This window comes from Lampetra planeri, chromosome 26, assembly GCF_965212315.1.
Source record: "Lampetra planeri chromosome 26, kcLamPlan1.2.h2, whole genome shotgun sequence".
Classification (NCBI taxonomy): Eukaryota; Metazoa; Chordata; class Hyperoartia; order Petromyzontiformes; family Petromyzontidae; genus Lampetra; species Lampetra planeri.
Genome location: NC_136132.1, coordinates 3,831,764 through 3,859,573, shown reverse-complemented (window position 1 = coordinate 3,859,573; position 27,810 = coordinate 3,831,764). Strand labels below are relative to the sequence as shown.

Below are 27,810 nucleotides of genomic sequence, written 5' to 3'. Positions count from 1 at the left end.
GCGGGTCAACTGAATGGCCAACTGACGGAAATGGATTTTTTTCTTCCTGGATCCATTGCGGGTGGTGCAAGCGTGCAGTTTTGGGCGATGTTGCAAGACGGTGGCATTTTTATTTCGTCAAAAGCTCAATGAACTAAGTTTTTCGCCGGTCAGCTGTCTGCGTAAACTGCACATGGGTTCTGGCTTTCTGCAGTTGGTGATGGAGACAAACACGGCTAATTGAAAGTACACGTTTATTTCAGGTGGGGAAAAAATACATTCAATTGAACAGGTTGGAATCATTCAAATGAACAGTGTACCGTCACCAAAGGGAATGAATACCGTTGTTGTAAAACTGGCCTGCCTTCTGAAGCAATTATTCTTAAATTAAAAGTTTCCCTTAAAGAGGTTCTATAATATTAAAAAAGCCAAAGAGAAACACGACAGAGGGATGATAACATTAGAAATGGAACGATAAGTTAAATTCATGGGTAGTAGTGAGATGGGTCATGCTATCGCAAGACAGGAGAGATGACATGGGGAAATTTTCATATCAATGTGGATAGACAATGGCTGATAATTGTGACGTTAGTGGAGTATATTTTAATTTTGAATATAAATATAAGCGGTCAGTGGAGACAAGCAAAACACAAAGCAAGTCTAATTTAAGCACTATCCCTTCTGTATAGACCTCACTTAGAACACAAACACTTGTTTTAATCACGTAACTATTTCAATGCATCCATAGAACACTTACAGAGGCTTTAACATATTTTCACTGTTTTGTAGTAAACACATTTGTAGTCCCCAATATGTGACTGCACATTCCATTGTATACATATCTTAAATAAACTTGTGGTTCGCAGACAGGACTGCAATGGTCATCACATTCTTGACATGGCATTTCTCGTGAACACAGATTTCACAATCATTAAACTGCCAAGATAGAAATGCAAAATGTGTGAGGTCAACGAAGTTAGTTGTGGCCAAAAGTGTTTCCCTCTTGCAAGGCATTTAATTCTTTAAAAATCCAATGAAAGAAAGCTTTCGTCAAAAATCAGCCATCCGCGTGTCTGTCAAGTGCACGTGGGTTCTGACTGCACCACTGAAGTCACAACTTCTTTTTCCTGCAGTCACAAAAGTTTTAAGTCAAAATTCAGAACTTCTTCGTTAACTGTGGCAAAACAGCAAAGTGTGGAGTGAAAAATGGCTTTTGTTTATACTTCTCTGAGATCATTTTCGACTTAATTATAATTGTAACATAAATTGTGTTTTGTATATTGAAAATTTACCACATGTAACATTGCTTAAAAAACTGATTTATTATAATGCATTGTTGAAGGCTTTCCATGCCGTTAGACGGGTGTGGAGGGGGAGACCCAGATATAATCGTCTATGGCTAGGAATCGAACTGTGGTTTATAGAGAAATACGCTAACCACTGTGCCACCTGGTCAGCTATTATACCCTCATAATTCGCAAAATAATGCTGATGACTGGAGGCAATTGCCTGAGAAAGAAAAACAAAACCTGTAATTTACCACAAATGCATTTGAAGCGCCAATGCGTGGACAAGGTGACTGCCATTACGGCCTTCAACAATACAGTACTTGTTGAAATTGTGATAAGCATGCAGGCATGTGATGTGGGCTTCCATCCACAAACACGTTACTGTACAAAATTAATGAGTAAGGACGGAAGGAAAGTACATTTTAAATAATTACATTGATAAACGTGTAACTCTTATAACCTAAGTTATCACGAGTGTGCAGTATTCATACATTGTAAGCTCTATTAAACAGTGCTGTCTTGGATTCTCTACTGGACGAGTTAAATGTATGCGAAGAGTCTTGAACATGCAGAGGCAGCGAGTTCGAGGGTGGTCGATAATTAAAAAGTCATCCCATACATCACTAAAGTTAAAACTTTAAAGCATCCCACTGACAATGTAAAAATGTAAAATATTAATCTGCAAATTAAGTCCAATGTAAATTCCCACAATAAAACCTCGCCTTCAACAAAATGTCCTAGATTTGAAGCTTTCGTGACTGCAATGATTCATATTCTTAGGTTTTTTCGGTAAAGTCACGTAGGTAAAAACATTAAAAAGTTAAATATTATTTTTATTTTATTTTACTTTTTAATGTTTTTACCTACGTGACTTTACCGAAAAAACCTAAGAATATTCAACAAAATGTTATACATTTTAATGTAATCATTGTAATATTTCACTGTTTTGCTGCATCCATTAATATGTGACGGTAAGAAAAAAAAATTCTTACCTTCAGCTGCTTATATTTTTTTGCGAGCTGAACATTGGTTCGCCCTTTCTGGAAGGGATAGCTCCAAAGGATCTGGTTCCAGCAGTGTCCAAACTTATCGACGCCTTGCTGCAGGTACATCACTTCATGATTTGTAAAGTTGGACCTTTTCTTGTGTTTCTTATCTTCTGAATTGTCAAGTACATAGCTAAAGTCGATGTCCTGTTTTGAATGTTTACACAAACATGTACACACATGGTCACGCAAAAGGTCAGCTTCATAGTTTGGTGTGAACATCTAATGTAAGTCACATTATTTAGCACTTAAGGTCGGTACAGCATACAAAGGGGCAGTGAAACATAGACCAGGCAAGCTCAACCCTTGCTCCTCAGCCACGCCATAATGTCCAGGCTTCTGCTGTTACCTAACAATGTGGGCAAACTCCAGAAGCCTGTAATGAGAAACCCACCCACAAGGTAATCAAAACAAGGTCCCTGTACAAATCCATGGAATGTGCGGTGTGCTCATCCCACAACGTGCGGTTGGAAGATTGCTCATGTCTAAATATTCCCAGTTTCCTCTACACAGCCTCCTCATTCGAGATCCAAACTTCACACCTGCTGGCCTTGGCATTCCTTCAAGACACTGGTGTGCTATTAACCATCAGCAGGATGATGCGCACATATCCTTTATAAATGGTAAATTAAAGACGATCCAATGCGACTTGGGCGTGCAACCCAAACTATGGACCATATCGTAAACTAATGTAGTCTGTGCTCCTTTCACAGAGAAACAGCAAAATGACACAAACTATCTCCTGAAGCCCTCGTGGGCTACCAGACATGGACGTTGTCATTCAGCTCCTGAACATATTACCATAAACAATATTGTAATTTATTCTTTTCTTGCTGGTGTTGATTAAACTTTATATATTCTGATTCTAAATTAGCATAGCAGGTAAAAAAAAATCCATTACTAATGCACTTTACCATACATTAATCCAGTTGATAGGATTGCTGTAGTGTTGACCACCTAACCAAATCCACAATTGTAGCTTAGCAGTATCACCAGCAGATGGTGCTGTGCGCCAGAATGCGTGCTACGAAAATCTTTATACTGGTAGGAACCTCCTGGTTACACCAGCCCACAGGGGATTATTGTGTCCGTCCGTCCGTCGTGCAGGGAGGGGCTGGGTGGGGAGGGGAGGCTGGGTGGGGAGGGTGGGGAGGGGCTGAGTGGGGAGGGGCTGGGTGGGGAGGGTGAGGCTGGGTGGGGGGTGGGAGGGGTGGGGCTGGGTGGGGAGGGGTGGGGCTGGGTGGGGAGGGGCTGGTCACCCCGTGGTGCCCTTATAAAACTCAACGTTTAACCTACTCACGACAGCTTGTGCCCACCCTCACAGTTGGGCATATTTGCGGAATACACCACGCCGCCGTTGACCTTGGCCATTGACCGAGCAACCCAACGTTCCTACCAGCTCCCTCCGCAGGAATGTGTTCAAAAAAATGTAACTGTCGATTACCACAAAGCAGACTGGAAGCTTTTAAAAAGTTGCACAACTCTTTCATTTCCTGTAAAAACTGACTAGTGGTAAACTACATCTTGTTGGCCACTTCTACAAAAACGTATGTTCCCATCGCAACTGGTGTATTTTTAGAGTATTGCAACAAAGCAGAATTGTAGAGATAAGTCTTAACAGCCTACATTTGGTGAAATTTCATGAAATACGAGTACCATCATTGGGTACCATCAAAACTCGGCACTTGAGCATGAGCTTTTATACAATGAAACTCGGTCAATGGTGGAACAATACAGTTATGACGTTTGAAATTTGAAAGCATGCGCATTGCATTTTATACATTTTATACTTGTTCCACGCTCTGTGTAAGAGTATGGTAACGTTTCATCAGCTTGATGTCTACTTACAGAGTCACTGGAGCTGAAGTAATATGTATCCATGTTGTTTTTGTTCGGTGACCGTTTCACGCCACCTACGGTACAGGAATTTAGAGTGATGCTACGGTATAAACATTTTTTATTTATTTAAATGCATCCGTGAATTTAATATTACACTGGAAAAATACACATTCAAGAAAAAGATGCGCATGCCATTTATATAATTCTGAGCTGAATCAAAACTACATCAACTATAATGCTGACAACAGTAAATGTCTCTGATCAGCAGTTCTTCAAATTATATACTTTAAAAAAAAGTACTGTACATGAATGCAAATTCCATTGATACGTGGGAGGTCTGGACCGCCCTACTCAATATGCTGCCGCCGTGACCCTCACCAGGACAAGCGGATTGAGTAACGAACAAAAGAACGTGCAACTATGGAACTCTGTACTGCAGTGAATGAAACATTAAATTAAGTGCTCCTGCACATTGAGTCTCTAGAATACCTTCAGTCGTGGCTTTGACTTGGTGGAAGCTGCTCTCAGTTTGAATCGTTTTCTGAGGTGTGACCACCAGGTCCGATCGTTCTGGTCGTTTTATCCGTGGGGTCAATGTGATATCTGTGAACATGGAAAGCACAGCCATGAATCCCTTTTGGCTTCAAACTTAAATGAAACCACACTTTAAAAATGAGGGTTCATTGCATTTTTCTGCACGGGGGATAAGGAGTACTGATCGAGTGAAGAGGACTGTGATGATGGTAGAGGCAGTATCTGGCATGGGGGGTTGCACAGTCCGTAAAATGTTAATGCCACCCAGTTGTACCTGGTCTGTATGGGGCATTTGGGTGTCACTCCACCGAAATATTGACTTTAAAAAAACTATCTTAATTCCTTAAAACTAGTTTTTTTTACTTTACACAATTAGCTAGCTTAAGTAAATTTCTTAAGGTTTTTATTATTTAGGCAGCCACCCTGTGAATATAATCGGTTCCCAAGTGTATTCATCAATGATTGCACGCAAAAATAATTACATTCAATTTCATAAATTAATCGGTGATAATAAAAAACGAAAATTTCCATTGTCATGTAAATACAATTACTCTCATATGGCTGAGTGACGGGAAAGTTCTGCCTTCTACTTTGTGGACCAGGTCACCTGAAATGATCTCAGAATTAGCTCTTATATCTACTACGATGGGCCATTCTTTAACACGAAGGTTCGCACTACCCCGGAGAGATCCAAATGCATACTTCATGCTTGGAATTACAATGAAAGCTATGAAGAGAAACACAACGATCGGATAATACTGCTTATATATTGTTAAGCTTATATATTGTTAAGATAAGTGGGCTTGGGCAGAACACGTCACTATAAAGGATGGTCGGTTATCACGAACAATAATTAAATGGCAACCAAAGCAAGGAACAGGACTAAAAGGACATTTACCAAAGAACAATGAGTAATACATCTTCTTGGTTCTTTCGGTAAAGTCACGTAGAAGGGAAGTAATAAAATAATAAAAATAAAACATAATAAAACAATTCTCACGACGTTTCGGCCACAACGCAAGCAGCCGTCCTCAAGCAGCCGTCCTCGCCTGAGGACGGCTGCTTGCGTTGTGGCCGAAACGTCGTGAGAATTGTTTTATTATGTTTTATTTTTATTATTTTATTACTTCCCTTCTACGTGACTTTACTGAAAGAACCAAGAAGATGAATCCCTGCAGTCACGAAAGCTTTCAATCGAAATGAGTAATACAATCACTCGTGTGTAGCAGCGAGATGGATTGTTACAACGTGAGCTGATGATTAAATCGGCATTCATCCAGCAGTGCAGAGAACATGGCAGACAAGAAAAGAAACACAATAACCGGACACGTACGATTTCAGCTAAGTCACTAATCTGCCACTTAACCTGCCACATCCTGGTGTCAGTCTACTGTGAGGCTACTGTGAGGCTCACTGTTGTAGGGCCTGGATCGATGCATAGCACAGGTCTTGCTGTGATTCACTTTGTATCTCTTCTCCAACTCCATGGTGATGTGATGGCGCGTGCATAAGCTCCCGCATTTCTGCACGATTGAATTGTAGCTTTTGCTATTCAAAGAGGAGTCGGTGATGCACCCTGGATGCACACGTGCATCGGAAAACATGCGTGCGCATTGCACAATGTGCCCACAGATATGCGCTGGTGAACATACCACGACGTTTAAACGTAACTATACATATATCGGGTGATACTCCGACATACCCTGACACACACAACCATAAACCATCCTATGCAACAAAGTCACTTAAACCACAATCTACCTAGCCAAGCAAGTTTTCAACTACATAATAATGAAACCGCCTGGAACTTGTGAAATACTTGTAAATTCTCTGTAATGGTATAACAAATGTGTACCACCATTCCATCTGGCTGAATATGCCAGTGCATGTATTATATCGTCACATACATTACCGTTTAGGCCTCCACACTTTCTGGGTTATTTGACCATAATTCACCACATTGGTCAATGTGGGTTGGTGTAGGCAAAATGAGCATAAACACGGATGCATAAAAACACTGTAAATGTATACGATTTGGTTCTTTCGGTAAAGTCACGTAGGTAGAAAAATAATAGATTATTTCAGATTTTTTTTTACTAACTCTATCTGCGCACATACTACATGACAGAGTATCTCCTGCCATGCAGTATGATCTTATCAGATGTCGTAAGTTAAGCTGGCTTGAGCTTGGAAGTGCTGATCACTGTGCCTAACTGGCGTTATAGAGTGTGGGGGGCTACGTTGTGGGTAGCAGAGGTCAGTGCAGCAAACTACATTCACGGTCTTGATTTGAAAGCTTTCGTGACTGCAGGAATCCATACTCTTTGGTTCTTTCGGTAAAGTCATTCTGGCCTCGCCTTCATATTGTGTTAATACAAACCTGCACAACGCTGACTACAAGACAGAGTGGGGCTTCCATTTTTTCTTGAAATCTCCTCATCAAAGGCTTCCTTACAAATTGCCATAAGGTCTGTAACAAGACAAACAAAGGGTTGCAAGTGCATCTACATTGTGCAAAACAAAGCTTTTACCAGGTTAAAGTTAAAACACATTTTTTTTTTATCATCACATTTAGCATTTTAGTTTACATGTGAAATAACAATGCATGGATGATTTAACTACGAAGCTAAGTTGTTATGCTTGTTAATATACTGATTACAAATGTTACTACTTTTAGTGGTACATATCTGGTACTTTTACAAATATCTATTCAAAAATCCTATTAATTTCAACAAGTGTGAGTGTCACCTCTACAAGGAATGTGCAAACAGTTTACAGAGAAAGGGAAAATCTACGTTGTCAAATTACCAAGTTGTGAGTTTGAATGTTCAACATCATTCTCGTAATTCCTTGAGCCTTCAGAGTATTCCCTTAAGTTGTTATCTTCTTTCTCTTGGTGTTGTTCAACTCTGTAAGCAAGTGGGGGTTTTATTAATGAGTACATACCAGGTGTGTACGTGAAATTGTACAAACCATAATAAGTTTTCCTCGTGAACTATTGAAATTATTATTAAATCCTTGGTTCAACACGAACGACAAACTTCCACTCAGCTTAACCACAAAGCCCAATAAGTAGCACAAACCTCTGTTTCTTCACAGGAAGAGGTACATTCTCTTCATCCGCGTGTTGTTTCTCAAATTGAAGTTTCCTTTTAAAAGAGGCACTTTGGGGTAACCTACGAGGCGTCTCCCTCTCAGCCCTCTGCCCAACAGATCTCAAGGGCAGCATGGGCTTCACAAACCCACCAGTGTCTTGTTGTAAAGGCAGCGCTGCCTTTACGCCATCGACCGGTATTTTATGCTGGGCTTCCATGCAGGTCTCTTCCCACCGAGTCAACAAGACTGCTCCTCGCCGCTCTGCGATACTATTGGGCTGTCCAACATATGCAGTTTGGTTAACTTTCGCAGACGATTCTTCACTTTGGCATGGGTGTTGCTGGCCTAATAAAGACACAATATTTTTATTTTGCTGTTGTTGATTTGACATTTTCTTTATGGATAGCAATACCTTTTCCATATTGTTCCTGGTCGGTGACTGCTTTGTGGTCAGAGTGGATTGCCATTGCAGCAACTTCGAGTCAATGACATCCTTCACCATTTGCAATGAGGCCAAGTCTCCCTCACTGGAACCCTGAAACATGATCAGATGCCCAAGAGACAACTTCACTGTATATGCATTTGTATTGTTGTTCAAATAAAATAAATTAAGATGTTATAATGTGGTATCGATAATTATGCTTTGTACGCTATATTTGCATCCTTGTAAAAATTGTCAAAACTAGATACAAAAAAGTTGATAGAACATACAACTTAAAATAATCCACAGTGCCTCTTTAAGAATACATCTCATGGGTCATAGCACCTGCATACCTATGTTGAATACTATCCCAAAGTCTGTTATTTTTGGTGAAGTCGTGCTACATATTAATTACATATTGGTTCCATTATATTTTGGTCTAGTAACTAAAACGAGTTTTCTAAAACGAGTCTTAGTTACTCATTAAGCTTAGACAATTATCAAAAAGCAATCAAAAGAAAAAATACTTACTGAAATGCATTTAATAACACTTTACATAAAGTACATCAAACACGTTAATTGGTTTGCCTTACTAATACTTGCAACAATTAAAAAAAGTTAGGCTATATACTGCACCTGTTCTTGAAACATTTGCTCTTTCCTCGTTTTCATCTCCTTCAGCATGTCCACCATGTAATGGGGCATTGTGTGGGTCCTGAGCTGTGAATTTCCAGTGTCATTGCGTTCAACCAACTCGTTCATGGCACTCTTCACATAGGTGTTTGCTGAAAACAGTGGCACAACATGAACACATTTGAAGTGGACATTTTATACAAACACAAGGCAACATGCATTTTTTAAAAGAAAAAGACCACCATTGGGTGGGAACATCAATCAGGCAACACTCAAGAACAAATTCTACTACAACATTTCCTTAATGTTGTATATCTGCAGAAATCACATACATCTTCTTAAGTTTTTTCGGTAAAGTCACGTAGAAAGTAAAATAAAATAAAAACAAAAATCACGACGTTTCGGAGGCAACACAAGTCTCCGTCATCAGGTGGGACCGTCACAGCCAGATTAGCTGTATCAAGTGAGGCAATGATTCAAGATGTAATCCCTTAAAAGCGAGTTGAGGGGGGAGGGAGAGGCAGGGGGGAGCTCATCAGACTATGGTAGCCAATGAAAGGAACGTATCGGGAGGGAGGGGGGGCGAGGCCAAAAGGGTGGGCGATGGACGTGGAAGCGCTTGTGCGCAAGCGGCCAATTACTGCACACGCCAACACAATGGAGCGTTGGCGTGTGCAGTAATTGGCCGCTTGCGCACAAGCGCTTCCACGTCCATCGCCCACCCTTTTGGCCTCGCCCCCCCTCCCTCCCGATACGTTCCTTTCATTGGCTACCATAGTCTGATGAGCTCCCCCCTCCCTCTCCCTCCCCCCTCAACTCGCTTTTAAGGGATTACATCTTGAATCATTGCCTCACTTGATACAGCTAATCTGGCTGTGACGGTCCCACCTGATGACGGAGACTTGTGTTGCCTCCGAAACGTCGTGATTTTTGTTTTTATTTTATTTTACTTTCTACGTGACTTTACCGAAAAAACTTAAGAAGATGATTCCTTGCAGTCACGAAAGCTTCAAATCTAGAATTAAATCACATACAGTCTATCCATCATAAAGCAAAAAAATGCACATTACAGTATGATAATTTTAAATAAACATTAAAAAGCATCATTATTTTTTTATAAAAATTCCTAAATGCTCAAATGCCATAAAAATGTAAACAGAATGTCAGTACTGTATGGAAAATATTGGCAAAGTAAGACCTCCACTAAAATTGCTCACTCTCACATGATCCCGTTTCGTATACATCGATGCTCACTCAGTTTAATGCAGCTCTGCAGGATGAACGTGGCGGCCTTGCTTATCTCTTCATCCTGCGCCTCAACCATCATCTGCACCAGCAAGGGAAGGCCATGGCTCTCAAGGAGCTGCCTCTGGTTCTCCACTGTGAGGACAAAGGTAAAAACCCAAAGTTTGCGTGGAGACTATTTACATGAGATTCCCAGGGAGTGAAGAACACCAAACATTAACATGTTTCTGAGAAGACACTAAGACGACTGCAACAACTCCTTTCACAGTCATTTGCCCATTACAAGCACAATAACAAAGGTAACTTCAAACAAGTAACACATCACAAAAATAAAGCAACCATTGTTTTGTTCTCGAAATGTAAAGGCAAAACAGACCTCAATGAACTGTTGTCACCTTGTAACAAAAAAAAGATGTGCATTTCATTTGACTGGCATTTATCGAAGTTTAGTTGTGCTCCTATTAAGTAAATCCAATTCTACAGTTAGCTAAAATATTTAAAGTAGCTTTAAACTTAAAATATTTTAAAAGTACTTTTTATGTTGAATAAACAAGTTCATAGAAATGTGCTGTGTTATAAAACAACATTTCTACTGACCACAATCTTCAGTGGCATGCCCAATGGTTATCAGGATTGCCAATTTGCTGTTTACATCGTGGGGGCTCTTCAGCAACAGCGAGACCATGTGGGGCACCACGCAGTGCTTCGACAGCTGAAATGCCAACTTGGCTAGAAAAATGCATGAAACAGAATTGTCACCACAATGTGAAGGTTAACTAGTTTCATGTACATATTCTCTGCACCGTAATGGATTTTGTGAGAGTGTAATGTTACAATTGTAGTAAGCAAAGGCATTTGGTCGGTTATGTGTAGTTCAGTCTATTATAATCACCACTGCACAGTTGTCACTAATCATCCAGTAATGTTACCCATATGAATGTCTGTCTTGGTGGACAAGTCAATTATAATACACAGTTTTTAAAGTATAATTGCCCCTGGCCATTTCCCATCATATAAAATATAATAATTCACATCCCTTTATGAATCCAATGCATGAAGGCCTCCTCAAGATATGTCTGTCATTGAGATTAAACGCTTATACTTCTCCACGCTTGTCGTTGTAGGTTGATGAAGGAGAGGCACCAGGACTAGTTCAGATATCACTTGCCATTGATGTTTGCCAAGGTCGAAAATATAATTCATATTGCCTGGTACAAAGTGCAGTGCACTAACCACTTCACCACTACTCTCCCTTATAGTGTCTCTGTTGAACTTTACGTGTATGCGTACACTTGAAAGTTATCATAAGTTATTTGGTATGATTAAAAGTAGTTGACCCAAAACAGTGGATGACAAAAGTCTTACTTTGGTCGGTAACACAGACGTCAATAGTCTTCGTGATGGTCACTGCCAATGGAAAGTTAGTGGGGCCAAAGTTGTTTTCCAGTGTAAATCTGGAGAGAACTTGGGCCAGAGCACTGAGGCCTCCACTCCGTGCAAATTGCTCTTGGCAAAATGCTGCACACTCAGCAAAGTGCACACACACACACAACACAAACCGAGCAGATCACTGGCACACGTAAAAAAATTACAAAGAACATCTACTACAATAGTTTTATTGAGAACCTGGGCTGAAATCCTGAGATCACTCCCCCTAAAACTGCTTTTAAAAAAGGTTGGCTTTGTGCTAAATAAAAAGGACACATTCCATGTGTACCATCACTACCATGCATGAGTTTACTTTACAAATGTAACCGAACTTTACCTTTACATTTTTGCGAACCGAACATGACTTTGCAATTGCAAATGTGCATACAATTAACCGTTAATCATTCACCACTCGACACAGCAGCCCACCCATGGGTTAAATTAACAGGATCCACTGGGCCATACCACTGAACATAATCTAACAAGATAGCCACCACTTCTATGTTCTGTTTCTCCGCACGTTCATCAATACTGTACAGGACACCAGTGTTATAAATAAAAGTGATATTTTTTTCAACAGGTTGCAGCCTCAATCGGAAAATGAAAACCCAATGGCCCAAATCACAATCGATGGTTAACTGTTACAAGTGAAATGTGATTAATCAAAATAAATGTTCTCTATATCTAGAGCCATATCAGACCGCTCCCAAATATATTGTATATAAACAGCATACAGTACTTTCCTCAACTAGAAATTCAATTTAAATGTTCCTGGTGCCAGTCTAACCACTTGTGACCACTAAAAAATAACCTTGTACACAAATCATGTGATGTCAGCAACTCAACAGTGACATAATAGTTTAATACTGTAAAACATTTTTCAGTTTTGTTAAATTTTTGTTACCTATTAGCTGACCCACTTACTTGTCAGAATATTTCTGTGCGCATATAAATCACCAACTAAACTGAAATGTGAGACTGGCTTGAAAACAATCTATCTACCAGTGGGCATGTGACTTTCAACATGGCAAGAGTGGCTTACGAAATGTAACAGAACGTGTTTGTCTACTCCACCACACATGGTAAATAAAAAAAGCAGAAATAATTAGAAATGGTCGCTTTAAGTTGACTACCACATGTGTAAGATTGTGGTTGCATTGAAATTTACAAGAAAAATGTAAGCTTACCATTGTTGGAAACCACTCCAGTGATAAATGAACATTGGGAGGCGACGATACCAGGCGATGAGCTCAGAGTGAGACTCTCAGCTACACTCGGCAAGACTGATGCACACATATTTTGATTTTCCTCTGCAACAGAGAACATTCTCATGATTGCTCAAGAAACAAATCTTTATTACTTCCTGTAGCTTTTTAAAATGTAAGTTATTGTACATCATTTACATGAACGTATGTGTAAACTTTGATTTACGTGACGTTTCAACCTTTTCACATAAGTAAAGAAAAATACCAGTTTCATATAAAAATGATTCCAATATCCAAATTATTTTGACCAAAATTATATACCTCCTATGTGTTTTTTTATCTGTAACACCGCTTCAAGTGTTTGCAAAAAATGTGCAACCCTGACTCAATAAAAAAATATTTTTTTCCTAAAAGATTTTCAATACCATGCTGAGGATTGTTTACACTTGCGCATAAGGCCCTGGCAAGATCAGACCAGTGTGAGAGTTCCTCTTCAGAATCCCTGTTGCCATGTCTCGAAAGTTCACTTGGGAGACCACTTCTTTTACCAGCAGAAAGACGACAAATACAACATCAGTGGAAACATTGTAGGTACATTTATACACATTCCATTTTGCATTTAAAAATGCTGAATTCACCATTTAAAGTTTCTCAGTGATGTTCAGGGCCAATATTCTTAAGTGCTAAATTATATCCCCAAGTTCCATTTAAGAGTTGTACTTTTGATCAAGTTCATCATATTTTTGTAAAATATTTTAGCTTCTTACCATATACACAAAATAGGTGGTAAAATTAGGTGAGTGCAGCAGAATTAAAAAGTAGTTAATCGTTTACCTGAAAACGCTAAGCATTGTGTTTAGACAGTTAGATGTCCGAGCAAGGCTCTGCCCTCGGTCTGTGAACACCAAAAAAACATGCTTTGTTTTCAATAAAAAATAAAATTGCCAAAGATATCCACTATGCGTTGTATCAAATATCTCCATTGAAATGCTTGTACAAATCAACGAGTATTAGAGTATTTACAATGAGCCTAATAATGGCATTACTAAGTAGACCTAGGTGACATACACATGCAAATAAGTGCACCAGTGAATTTGCTTTCAGCATATTTTCAATATTATGTGGGCTTTCATTAATATTTATTATGCACGTATAATAACATACACTCCCGTTTAATATGTTTACTACTTTATTTAACTAATATTTTATCAGGGAAACATTATACAGGAAATGGTGTATACACACCTCAAATAAAACAAGTAAAAACAATCTAATGTTTAGGTTACATCATGAAATAACCAGCTTTCGCCCTCCATATTGGTTAATTTTGGAACCAAATTCCAAAAAGAGCATGTAAATGTAAAAACAAAAAGTCACGAAAAAGCCTCCATATTTTCACAATTATTAATGACCACCGAAATACTAGATATGAAAAGATGTGCCACCACAGAGCTCACAAGCAAACCTGTAATCTTACTATTATTTGTGAGTAGTGCAAGGAGTAGATAGGAGGCACTTTTTTTAAGAATTCTCGACGATTTCGAGTCTTTTAAAAGTGAGCTAGCTCGAGTGAGCAGGGAAGATGTGCAGAGCCACTGCTTACAGAAAACTGGAAGGAGAAAGAAACACGAATGTTAAAGTTTAATAACGAAAATTAAACTTTAAATAACACAAAACTTTTTTACACATTTCAGCAGCACTAAATAAGTGTTTTTCAATGCCACATATTGTTCATAATAAACGTTTTAGGGTTATTCATAAATGTTTCGTAACCCTCCACCACCCGACACAGCCAATCAGCAAAAAGTGTCACGTTGACAAAAGACAAATAGTTCACTACTTTAGCCCACCGGTGTGTTGAAGAGTGAAACCACAACATTTACTATTTTTGATTACGACGTTTCGCTGGTAATTGCCTACGTGTTAAACTGCCACATATTGTCTTAATGGCTATGTCATATCGTGACAACGTATGTATGGTAGGGGTACATCATTCAAATGCGAGCATCAAGTTGTTTTTAGTACCTGTGGCTTATATTTACACATTGGAGGATATGTACAAAAGCAGATGCTGAAAGGGCATATACACATACCATAAACCAAATTACTCTAAAAACAAGAACTATGCAAAGGTCATGAGCCCGTGGAGTATTCAAACAACTTTCCTGAGGTTTCACGTCTCCAACTTGCAGTGTTACAAATACAGGAAATGCCTAGTTGATGCATTTGTCAATACTTTGTGCCATAAGGCCCCGTTGTATCAGACCGAATCAACTTCTACACATACCGTTGTTCTCCACCAGCCTCCCCAGAAAAAACAAGATGACTTCTGTGACATCTTTGTGAGGGTTAGACCAGGCAAGCTGCTGTATGAAGTATAATCCACCACACTCCTTGAGGTACTTGCATGCTGCAGCTGCACAAGCAAATACACCTGTGCAATTATTTATAGAAGATAGCATTTTTAACAAATAGTTCCACAGCTGGTAAAGTCATCCTCAAATATTGTAAAAAACATTTTACACTGAAATGTAGTTTCATAAATTGGCTGTGCAGGGTTCATGTGAAATACTGAAAAAGTGGATATTACAACAATACTGTTAATCTTAAGTGGGTTACAGTTCAATAATTTATTTTCCCTTCTAGTGTATACACTACTGTTACACAACTTATTCTGATTCTCAAATTTGGCCGACGAAATAGGTTGGCTACAACAACCAACTAATATAAGAATAAATAAAACAAACTGCAATACTGACAATCATCCATAATAAACAGCAATGGAAAACAGAGAATCCAAACTAAATAAGTACAACTCCGATTAAGTCTCCCATATGCTATGAATATGCATATTGTAACACAAGTTTTCATTTCAAGTTTTCATTTATTAGGTATAGCCCTGTGAACCATGCGGCTCTTGAGTCGGGTGCAACCGCAACAAATAAAATATGAACAGAGAACATCTTAAAGTGACGACATGCAACAGAAACATCCTGAATAAACCAGCAAATCTTCCAGAAAAAAAAAAGTATTCCAACGCTGTGTGCAAAAATCCCAGCGTGATGCAAGTCAAACAATAACAACCATAAGACAATTTAGATTCAAGTTATCAGGCCAACTCCACACTTCCGCAAGAAACATGGCTTAACCATGTTTTCGAAATCACCAAAATAAAGCTATAAAAACAATGTAAAAACAGTAATCATAGGAACTGTGACACCAAACAGTATAGCAGAAATCCAATAATCCGCGTTGATATGGGGGGACCCATATTGCAGATCCTATAATCTGTGGCGCACCACTTGTAATCCGTGAAAAAATGTTTGGACTGATGTAGTGTGCTGCAGATTGTGGAAACAAATGGTTGCGTGAATCCATTAATCCGTGAAAAAATATAAAATTACAAGGGAATTGCAGCATATGACTCGTGATCAAATCCACAATAAATCTGGGGTTTTATGAGGTTACAACTTTTTCTAAGACCCAACGCGTGAAAATCTCCCATATGGGTATATGTTATAACATTTGCATGTTTTATTTACTTGATATCCAAGTCCACAAAATGCATAATCACGTGAGATGAGCCAGTCTGTGGTGTGCACAATAAAAACAAATTTGCGAAGAAAATAAATACATCTTACTCCATATTGCTCCGCTTTCCAGCCCTCATCCACCTTCAGAGATCGCGGTTTGCGATCCGCAAAGTATTTTTCAATCTGCCCCAGTCTTCTGTGGATTACGGGGAGCAGAACTGCCAATAATCCGCCAATTACCGTACAGAGAGATTCGCGGATTAATGGATCGCTAATTATTGGACTTCTGCTATATTTCGATTTAAAGCTTTCGTGACTGCAGGGATTCATCTTCTTGGTTCTTTCGGTAAAGTCACGTAGAATGGAAATAATAAAATAATAAAAATAAAACATAATAAAATAATTCTCACGACGTTTCGGCCACAACGCAAGCAGCCGTCCTCAGGTGGAGAGCAGGTCTGTCGACTCTGTCTTTTTATTATTATTATTTCCATTCTACGTGACTTCACCGAAAGAACCAAGAACACTTCTGCTATAGTTGAAACGTATAAAATATTGTACTGTGTTTAAACACTGTTTTTCAGAATCAGAATAAATAAGCCTTCTTTGTTATTCCTTTCTAATATATTTCAAACTTGTGCTAAAGTAAATGAAGATAATCCAAGGACCAACCGTTGTATGAGCAGATGGAAGAAAGAGTGATCACCGCCTGCTTATGGGTGGACGAGTCCTCGTTCTGAAACTTGAGACACTCCAACAAAAGGTCAACGTCCGTCTTCATCTCTGAGAATTAGTAGAAAAATGCAGACACTTGTCAAGTACATCATGACATTACACGATGCATCTATTCTGTAATGGTTCAAATGTTAAAAATGAGGGGGGAGGGATGGATTGCATAAACATTTTGAGAGCTTTTTTTTGCAGTTAAATTTAAGGAAACATTTACAACCCTCTAACACTGCACTATAGAAATGTCGCATAACAGTAGAAAGACGCATGCATGCCATGGGATACGCGGACGTATAAACAGATACTCTATGGGGGGAAAGATCAGCGATACATTTCAGAATTCAAGCAATTAAACAAGACGGTGTAGAAAATCATCATTTATGACCGTGGTATTGGCAACAGCTTCAACACTACGTATACTGAATCATGAATTATTAAAAACAAATGGTTAAATGCCCAGCTTTGTGGTGTAAAATTATATATTCACCACTACGTATGGTCTTTTCAGCGTCGGTCACGCCGTGTTTGTCCATGTCCAGGGGTGGCTTTTGGTTCCCAAATGCTGAAGATTTCATAGATTCCTCCTTATGCATCGTGATAACAAGAAAGGTTACACTACAGAGTGGCACACCACGTACAAAGTCAGGATAGTTGTAGTTTAAGGAAGAGAATCAATAAAGAATTTGATGGCCAGCATTGTGTGTGGCATGGGTCCTCTCCCCTCGCCGTCACAAGAATGTGGAGTGTCCACTCATAACACTGTTGGACGTGACGACCACCCAACGATATTGATCATGAAGGGGAATACTTTTATGTATATTTGTGACTTTAATAACAATTACTGTACTGTAATAACATTACAAAAACCAAATACGTACGTTTGGTACAGTACTTCATAGGATACTGTTACATCCAACATTTTTGTTTACAACATTATAGTTCATTTGCTAACACTAAATTCACTTCGGATGAAATGTAGACTATTAATATTAAATTACGGAGGAATATTTACATTTAGCAGATTGTATAAGAATCCAAAGTTTCAGCAATACAGTAGCCGCGAAGGAACGTACTGTACAGTAATTATCTCACATTTAAGTACAACTTTAAGACGAACAGAGTATAAACGTCTATGAATATTAATTATTCAATAATATGTTTGTTTATTTCAATAATAAAAGTGCGATCACCTTTAATACGGAGCGACCGCGCGGGTACGGCAACATCAACCACAGGCCTCAATTGCTGCTGAGGTAAATACCAACCAATTGCATTAAACTAATTATCTTATTACAACTCCCGTCGTGGCTTTACGTAGTTAAACGCACGTTACAGATGCTTTAATATGTTTTACATTCCGCTTACTTTATATATCAACGTCAGCGGCCCAAGTAAAAATTTTGCCGTGAAAACTCCGCGTCCCGCCACGCACGGGGCCCGCCAACACCGGCAAACTTCGGCAAATTTATTAAACTTTTAACTCCAAAAACAAACTTTAATCGATTACCTTAATTAAATTACGGGCTGTGAACTCGAATGATGTTAATAAAAAGTCCGTAATCTCCCCGTGGGAAACGTTTGAAGGTTGACGTTGCGTTGACGACCCCCACAGCGCTCGAGCTAGACGTCAACTCCCTCGCCACGTGCGCAGGAGGTCGTGGGTTCGATCCCACGCATCGATCAACCCCCCTGATCAGTGCCCTCCCGACCTTGGTATAGACCAATTCAGACCTCGTTGATCACCCCAATGGCTTTATAAATAGCAACGTTCATCCTATACACTAAACTATACACTATACTATACATTACACTACACTATACACTACACAATACATTACACTATACACTAAACTATACACTACACTACAATACACTATACACTACACTACTATACACTACACTACTATACACTATACACTACACTACTATACACTACACTACTATACACTACACTAAACTATACACTCCACTATACATTACACTATACACTAAACTATACACTACACTATACACTAAACTATACACTATACACTACACTACACAATACACTATACACTACACTATACACTACACTACTATACACTATACTATACATTACACTATACACTACACTATACACTAAACTATACACTAAACTATACACTATTCACTACACTACTATACACTAAACTATATACTACACTATACACTACACTATACACTACACTACTATACACTAAACTATATACTACACTATACACTACACTACATTACACTACACTACTATACACTATACACTACACTACTATACACTAAACTATACACTACACTATACACTACACTATACACTACACTACTATACACTACACTATACACTACACTACTATACACTAAACTATACACTACACTATACACTACATTACACTACACTACTATACACTATACACTACACTACTATACACTAAACTATATACTGCACTATACACTACACTATACATTACACTACTATACACTACACTATACACTACACTATACATTACACTACTATACACTACACTATACACTACACTATACATTACACTACTATACACTACACTATACACTACACTATACATTACACTACTATACACTACACTATACACTACACTATACATTACACTACTATACACTACACTATACACTACACTATACATTACACTACTATACACTACACTATACACTACACTATACATTACACTACTATACACTATACACTACACTATACATTACACTACTATACACTACACTATACACTACACTATACACTACACTACACACTACTAGATATATATCAACCCCTTATCTGTGGATAAGCACCTCCTGGAGATCACTATTCTGTCATCCACAGATACTCTTTAAATGCTAATAGTAAGAATGTTCCACCACTTTACAATTATTTATCTTCTCCGTAGATCAGTGTGGATAATGGAAAATATTAATCGGCGCACGAATGGCAGAGCACTTTGGGGATGGGGATAATCGTAGTGGCAGGTAATATGATGGAATATCACTGAGATCACAGTACTTGACACCAACATCACTTGTGGCGTTAACAGGCACAACAAACTATGCCATAACCCTTTGTGATATGTACATATGCCTGAATTGTTATTTGTATTTCTGTGACTGAGCAATTTTCCATACAGTTGAGCCACATTCGAAGTAACAATTTGTCATGTTTAGTTTTAAGTCACTTTACGCTGTTCAATGTTACACTTTGGTAAGGATGAACCTTGTAGTTGGACGGCGCAATTTGTAGAACAAGCGGCATGCAAGATGAATGTTACAGATTCACATGCCGTCTGGGGTCCGTTCAGCCCTCATCCACCCTGGCACGATAGAAACGAGTGCCACTCTGCGAGCAAAGACAACGGCAGGACTAGATGAAGACTTTCCACCGTCACAGGGATGTGGAATATACGTAACTAGTTTATGGTGTGTGAGCCTTGCGAGACGACATTGCGTGGAAAACCACTTTGATGGGGGCGGGGGGTGGTGTTGGAAAAACCATAGCAGCCGAGCCAAGATTAAAACAAAACTTAAGACTTTGCACTTTAGAACGACACACCCCCTTGCTTGCACTGGTGTGTGTTACAGAGTAAGGCGTCAGGTGCCTGGAATCATTATCCCAGCGTCTATTTGGCTCAGTGCTTCATAGACATACCGGACATCTGTGAAGAAAGAACTTCATAGCTCATCTGATTCATCCCGTCTAAATACAGATTCTGAAATGTGGAAAGGGGATCAGTATTGTCTGCTCTATAAGTAACGCGGAAGCGCATTCTGTTTGCTATCAGCTTTTACCATCACACTCCACAGGAGGTGAATTGGTTTACTGATAATGGGGGGTATGTTTTATGAAGTGTTAAACATACATCTCAAAGCAATGTAGGCATTTAAGCAGACTTTGTCCCTATGGGTAGAACCAGTAAAACATTGGGTTGTAATTTTTGGAGTCAACATTTTAAAAACTTGCTTTGAAGATTTTATAGTTTTAGGCAAATTACCCATTAATTGTATAATATCATTAGAATATACATCAGTCATTCAATCACAGTCATCTACATGTATATGACGTGACCCTTGGCTTTTTCAAATATTTAGATAAAAATCGAATTGTCATTAATTAAATCGAATGATGAAATATAACGACGGTTAACGAATTGATGATAATAATGATGCTACATACAGCAGATGTTTAAAGATGACTGCAGTGGAAATGGGAAGACGAGTTTGGAATGTTCCTGCGCGCAAATTCTTACAAGGATATACTCATTTTACGCACTCCCAAGAATAAAGATAGGCTCAATTCCTGATAAGTAGTGTATAAGTACCAGATTAAGGCACAGACATGTTCACGCCATAAACAAGTTAACAGAAACGCTTGCATCAAAATAAATTCCTGGATTGAGGGTTGGGGATGTGGACCTGTTTACGCGTTTGGCTGCCTGTTTTCAGAAATAATTAATCTTGCTCGCGTATCAAGTTTGACACGTGGTCTAATAGGTTATATATAATGGGCGGTGACACTGATTATCGCTTTTCACAGCAACTAAGGAATCATTTGAACATATCTTAGTTGAAATCGTCATAGGCAGGTGTCTTACTACTGCAGTAATCTCGTTCCTCACCAGAGCTCTCTTTGTTTTTGTTTTGCGTGTCTAATAATTGTGCATAGATAGATGGACATGCAGAGTATTATATAAGGACACTGACGCTTGCTCATCATATTCTGGGTGCAGGTGTATAGTAAAATCTGACTGCTGAAATTAGGAATTGGCAAGAGCATGGCAACTTTTCGTCTCTTATTCATTTTCGACACTTTGTACGGTATGTAGTATTACATATTTTTCACCATATGTTACCTCTGACTGAATTAAATTTCATAACAGGTGCCATTAAGTTCCATGTTTATAGTGTGTTCGTATTTACTCAACATTAAACTGTTTACTGTTCAACTACTATCAAACTATGCATTGTGTTGTTGCAGCTCTGCTATGTTTCCCATCTCTTTCAAATGAACTGCCTTTCCCTAAAGCAGGTAAGACATTTTCTTGTTTTAATGTATGGTGTGTATATATATTAAACAGCATTATATTTAAGTAGGGGAGTAGTGGCCCAGTGCTTAACACACTGAACTTATGTGTGTTAATCACGCACGATTTATTCATTTCATGGAAAACAAAGAAGTAATTCTGACACGAATTGCAAATTTATATATCTTCTTGGTTCTTTCGGTAAAGTCACGTAGACGGGAAATAATAAAATAATAAAAATAAAACATAATAAAATAATTATTACGACGTTTCCTGTTCTTCACATGAGGACGGCTGCTTGCGTTGTGGCCGAAACGTCGTGAGAATTATTTTATTATGGTTTATTTTTTATTATTTTATTATTTCCATTCTACGTGACTTTACCGAAAGAACCAAGAAGATGAATCCCTGCAGTCACGAAAGCTTTAAATCGAAAAATCTGATTTATATAATTGAAAACAGTGAAATGTACCTTGGTAACTCCAAAAATCCATTCTAAAGCCTTGCAAGAACCCATGGCCACAATGTGTTTTTTAAGTGATTTGTTTACTTCTCCTATACTTTGCACTCCTTTCGTGTCTGTGCATTGTTGGCTGTTGTAACTTTCTGACCCGCCTCTACTGGACACTTGTGAAAAAAAGCGCTTCACAGCTCATCGGATTTCAGAATCCGAAATACAGATTCCGATTCGACCTTGCCGACCTGTGCACACGCAGACGCGGCCGACACGGCCACAGCTCCGAGCTGGACCCCGCGCGTGCCGATTACTGGGGACGAGGGGCAGACGAACAAGGGCAGCGGCCAGAGCGGGCCCATCGCCATCGCCGTGGTGACTCTGGTGCTGTTGCTGCTGCTCGCCTTGTCCTGCGCCATCAAGATTGCGGGAGGTGTGGGCAAGGACCAGAGGCTCCTGCAGCAGCAGGTGGAGGGCATGCCCCATCAGGGGCCACATGGTGCGTGAGCCACTCACTTCTTGTTCTTCTTTAATACGGCTGATGTAGGTGCAGTAGCGACAACTTCAATTTGACAAGTGAAGTAATAAAATAATAATTTTATTTTTTTATTATATATTATGTTTTATTTTTATTATTTTATTACTTCCCTTCTACGTGACTTTACCGAAAGAACCAAGAAGATGAATCCCTGCAGTCACGAAAGCTTTAAATCGAAAAATACAATTTCACAATCAGATGGTCAAGATAGATAACCGAGGCAGGAGCAGCGGGTGTATCGCCGTGATGTCTCCGTTGTATTTGTGGATCGGGAATTGCATCGTTATATGCTTGCACGGCCTGTTCTGGATGACCACAGTTGCAAATTGGAAAGTTTTTAAATTGTATTTTCCATTTGTGCATCAGGTATCTTCATCTGCCATAATTTCTACGGATGCGATTTTAGGGTGGACCATGAGCTTCATGAAAGATTAAAACCAGGGATCAATTGCGTCGGGTCTTTCACAAGGGGTTTGATTGTGAGTTCGTTTGAACTCCATTCAGCTCGCCATTCTTAATTGGGGTTGAAATCGCATCGTCTCTCAAACATAATGGTTCATGTCTTTTGCAAGGAATTCGGAGTGAAACTATTCATTTGTCATTTGCAGCGATAGCCCCAACAACATGTACATGTTTCGATTTAAAGCTTTCGTGACTGCAGGGATTAATCTTCTTGGTTCTTTCGGTAAAGTCACGTAGAAGGGAAATAATAAAATAATACAAATTAAACATATGTATGTTTTATTTATTATAATTTATTATTTTATTATTTCCCTTCTACGTGACTTTACCGAAAGAACCAAGAAGATGTCTGTGTATATTTAAACAATGAAGACAGCACATAATCGTGGAGATCACGCTTTAACCCCCATTCGGGATTCACGTCGAATGTCACTTCCAACCGCCTCTAAGCTCGTTCTCTGTCGGTATTAATAACAACACTCCTGCCTTTCACGTCTGACTTTTACCACCATCTCAGGGTTTGGACGATCCTCTCCTGACTTCGCGTCGATTCACTGCGAACCAAATCCTCCGTCTCCGCTGCTCAGCCCTCCGCCACCACCGTTAGTATCAACACGAGCGCTGCACAACACGAGCGCTGTCTCCCCCCCTCACCCTTCCCCCCGTGACTCACCGGGGGAATAAGACGAAATGGCATTTCGATTTGGATCATGCGGTAAATATGTTGGTTCATTCACATACCAGTTTTTCCTCGTCATTTTGGTAACCTTTGACGCCACAAATGCCAGATAAGGAAATTGACACTTTTTTCTTTGTATTGCGTATTTTTAACATGTATAGCATGCAAGTTTAAACAAGGTCTGCCATTGTTTACTATATTTATTTACCATAATTTGCGATCCCATCGTACAAATAGCATAATTAGTTGTCGTTGTGAGAACCACAACGCGATTATTCAGAAATTCGCTTATTTGTTTTGCATAATGCACACAGACTGAGTGCTTTGACAAGTAGCTTTGTTGTTTGAAACCCACTGTAATAATGACTGAATAGAATTAATAATTGTGCAATGTACTGCACTAAGTTAGCATCAGCACATCAAACAGGTACATTGAGTGAACCTTTCGACCTGGCTTATGCGCACAAAGCAGATACGACAGTCATCCTCGCAGTCCCATGTGTGATTTATCGACGCACATTGGAGGACTGTCGTTATTATTTTAATAAAGTGGATCCCCACTTGTGTATAAACTGAGCTATGCTCGTTAAAAAAGTATCTCTACTGTGGCCACTACCTCATCTGCAACCAGCAAGTGTAGAATTAAAAAGCCTTAAAAAACAGTTTTTCATGATCACGGATTTGTATTCAATGCACACTATTACTCATATTGAATCGTGTTGTGATGCGTCAATAAGAACTCCACGTGTAAATTGGAGTCCAAAATGTGTCTTAGATACCTGATGCCAAGTTGTTCTAACGTATTAAATTAATGACTAAATACAAAGAACAACCGCCAACAAACTCTTATTCATTGCAGTAGCAGTCAGCAATGTGGAGAAATACAACACTCAAACAATGGATCACTCGGCAAACTTCAACTTTAAAAACATCCGGCTCTAATGCTTGCTTGTGACCGTCTTCGATTGTTCCACAGGTACCAAGTAGAATCAGGCATGCAGAGAGCCCAGAGAGAAATTGGTTGGGGGAGAGAGGTGACATGGAGGAGAGAGCAGAGAGGCCACATCTCCATGGAAGACGTCTCCCAAAGGAGCAGCCTTCAGCACATGAGCGTCTTCACCATCAGCGGTCAGCTGGAACTGCCCACGTCGCCGTTCCCCGCAGCGCACGTCTCTGCGACAACACCAACCACGTCCAAGCTTCCTCCTCCGTACTCCGTGCAGGACCCATGCAGCATGCCTGTGTGCAATCAGCGTCTGTGTTTGTGTGGGAGGCGACAGTAAACATTGCAAGACAACACCAATCGAGGGAACGGCTGATCCACACGTAGCAGCGGTGAGAGGAGCGGGGGCGTCAGGCGATAGATAATACGAAAAGCACCCCAAGTGGGTCACGATATGTCCCACGGCAGACCCAACGGAGGCTGTTGTAGAGAGAAATGTGTGAATATTGATTTAAGGGGTGAGATGAACTTGTTGCACAGTATTGTTGGTTCTTTCGGTAAAGTCACGTAGAAGGGAAATAATAAAAATATAAAACAATACAATTATCACGACGTTTCGACTGCAACACAGGCAATCATCATCAAGTTTTAAATCAAAATTGTTGCACAGTGTTTGTATCTTGGTTGCTCCGAACAACACAGCCCAACTAAATTAAGAGGTGCGCAAGGCAGAATTGGCGTCATGATTGCTGTAAGATAATATATTGAATGTGATGGTATTTGGTCTGTTTAGTGTTTTTTTATGTTTGCCTAAATTCCATAATACCAAGAGCACAGTAGGTCGTAAATATTTTAAGTAAACATTCAGAATGAGTCTATTTTGCGTTGGGATCTACAAATATGAATAGGCAGATATTGAATGAAGGTAGAATTCACAGAGAGTAAACCTAGAAGACAGTCTCATATGAAGTTAGTGAACTTTATTCAGCTCAATGAAGTGTATTAAAGGAATCATTTGAATGTCAGTAAAACATTATGGTTACACTTATGCCTTCATTGAATAGATACAGTACTATATATGAATTTACATCAATTATATATATTGCAAAGTTTGTATGGGTATGTGTATATATTAGAGGGGGAAGTGTTTGTACAGTGGTTAGCACGTTGTGCTTTGAAACGAGTCATCCGAGTTCAATTCCTGATCATGGTCAACATGAGTGGCAAGTGGTATCTGAACCTGCCCTGATCCTACCTCTTCACCAAGCCACACTGACCAGCCCGGTTAAGTGTGGCAAATCAATTTCCATGACTGACATGGCCTGGCCTTCAGCTAGTAGTAGATTGACAAATGGTTGTTTATTATTATTATTATTTCGATTTAAAGCTTTCGTGACTGCAGGGATGTATATTCTTGGATCTTTCGGTAAAGTCACTTAGAAGGGAAGTAATGAAATAATAATAAAACATCATCAAATTCTCACGGTTTCGGCCACAACACCAGCAGCCGTCCTCAGGTGAATAATAGAGCTGTCGGAAAGACAGCGCTCCAATGAACACTGCTAAACTTGGCAGCGTATTCTAAGCTGGGTGGGAGGAGAAGAGCGCCTTGACAAAGGAGTTTACATATCAACAGAGGAATTTAGAATGTTGACGCTAAAGAACTGCTTCTACCCTACTACCATACAATAAACCGAATACTTAATGTTGATAGCTCAGCTTATCGGAGAGTATATTGAGTACATTGATTATGTTGATGTATGATAATTGGTTCTTTACCCTTCTATCTGGCAACAAAACTGACACCTTTTTACAAGGAGTCATGTTTGCATAGACCGCAATACCTGCAGTCATAATACAAACAAAAGACATAACTCTGATAATGTGCACTGTCCTTGCAGTTGATTGGTCCACACCCGAGACAGCTTTCCTTAGAGCCTAGTCTCACATGGGTTGGACCAGATGACGCCAAAAGGCGCACAACTCAAAGACAATGCACCATCAGAGTATGAGAGCTCGGGGCAAGCATCTACACTATGTTCTTTTGTTTGTATTATGACTGCAGGTATTGCGGTCTATGCAAACATGACTCCTTGTAAAAAGGTGTCAGTTTTGTTGCCAGATAGAAGGGTAAAGAACCAATTATCATATTTTTACTGGCAAATGAGGTTCCCATAGAGTATGTTGATGTAGTTTATACTTAGTTTTTTCACATCAGTTTATTGTATGGTAGTAGGGTAGAAGCAGTGTTTTGGCCGAAACGTCGTGAGAATTTTATTATGTTTTATTTTATTATTTTATTATTTCCCTTCTACGTGACTTTACCGAAAGATCCAAGAATATTATTGTTATATCATGGCAATTTTTTATCCTAAACCATGTTGGGCTATCCTTCGGTAAACTTTGGTGTAACTTATATACCTAGTGCAGTGTGACAACATCAGCACTGGGGAGACAAAGGTGGCTAGGCTTGCATGGTTCTAGCCACACCACCCTCATATATGGTATCAGTATTAATTCTCTACTTCCTTCTGAATAGTATTTCCCCAAGAATGTATGAACTGAAGATCTCCATACGTATTTATACAATATTACTTGAAAAGTCAAATAAAATATTTTCGACTTTGTCATAATCCACACATCTGCATTTGCTGGCATGTCTTACAAACCTACACATTTCCCAATGCAAATCTGTTGAAAGAA

At 39.3% G+C, this 27,810-nt stretch overlaps 2 protein-coding genes across 14 annotated transcripts; one reads left to right on the top strand and one right to left on the bottom strand.

Annotated features, from left to right (window-relative positions):
• Window positions 1-219: 219 nt before the first annotated feature.
• TERB1 (telomere repeat binding bouquet formation protein 1) lies at window positions 220-18,642 on the bottom strand. Of its 13 annotated transcripts, XM_078606523.1 has the most exons (21): window positions 18,168-18,334; window positions 17,465-17,561; window positions 16,921-17,031; window positions 15,003-15,149; window positions 14,193-14,324; window positions 13,550-13,610; window positions 13,141-13,256; window positions 12,698-12,820; window positions 11,448-11,600; window positions 10,680-10,811; window positions 10,092-10,217; window positions 8,841-8,989; window positions 8,196-8,318; window positions 7,771-8,060; window positions 7,496-7,596; window positions 7,068-7,157; window positions 6,102-6,263; window positions 4,643-4,756; window positions 4,163-4,227; window positions 2,261-2,461; window positions 220-1,106 (listed from the first exon to the last, which is right to left on the bottom strand). In XM_078606523.1, exons 1-21 carry the CDS (start codon window positions 18,201-18,203, stop codon window positions 1,056-1,058), a joined length of 2,580 nt encoding a protein of 859 aa, XP_078462649.1. In that variant the 5' UTR covers window positions 18,204-18,334; the 3' UTR covers window positions 220-1,055. The 13 variants fall into 13 exon arrangements, with proteins under 13 accessions (XP_078462649.1, XP_078462644.1, XP_078462646.1 ...); XM_078606518.1 differs by lacking the exon at window positions 18,168-18,334 and adding an exon at window positions 18,485-18,642 and having other exon boundaries at window positions 7,771-8,318; window positions 17,465-17,592; XM_078606520.1 differs by lacking the exon at window positions 18,168-18,334 and adding an exon at window positions 18,485-18,641 and having other exon boundaries at window positions 7,771-8,318.
• A 2,886-nt stretch (window positions 18,643-21,528) lies between these two features.
• LOC144727589 (uncharacterized) lies at window positions 21,529-27,746 on the top strand. Its single transcript, XM_078606511.1, has 5 exons — window positions 21,529-21,825; window positions 21,986-22,036; window positions 22,748-22,984; window positions 24,003-24,087; window positions 25,141-27,746. Exons 1-5 carry the CDS (start codon window positions 21,783-21,785, stop codon window positions 25,445-25,447), a joined length of 723 nt encoding a protein of 240 aa, XP_078462637.1. The 5' UTR covers window positions 21,529-21,782; the 3' UTR covers window positions 25,448-27,746.
• Window positions 27,747-27,810: the final 64 nt, after the last annotated feature.

What these genes read in the sequence shown, in the direction of transcription:
- LOC144727589 (XM_078606511.1), top strand. Translation starts at nt 21,783, where the DNA reads ATGGCAACTTTTCGTCTCTTATTCATTTTCGACACTTTGTACG. An exon ending in GCCCCATCAGGGGCCACATG is followed by an intron (nt 22,985 to 24,002) that starts GTGCGTGAGCCA and finishes CCACCATCTCAG; the next exon opens with GGTTTGGACGATCCTCTCCT. An exon ending in CTCAGCCCTCCGCCACCACC is followed by an intron (nt 24,088 to 25,140) that starts GTTAGTATCAAC and finishes ATTGTTCCACAG; the next exon opens with GTACCAAGTAGAATCAGGCA.
- TERB1 (XM_078606513.1), bottom strand. Translation starts at nt 18,203, where the DNA reads ATGTTGCCGTACCCGCGCGGTCGCTCCGTATTAAAG. An exon ending in TGGAGTGGTTTCCAACAATG is followed by an intron (nt 11,601 to 12,697) that starts GTAAGCTTACAT and finishes CTGAGTGTGCAG; the next exon opens with CATTTTGCCAAGAGCAATTT. An exon ending in AGTCAAAGCCACGACTGAAG is followed by an intron (nt 4,228 to 4,642) that starts GTATTCTAGAGA and finishes CCTGTACCGTAG; the next exon opens with GTGGCGTGAAACGGTCACCG.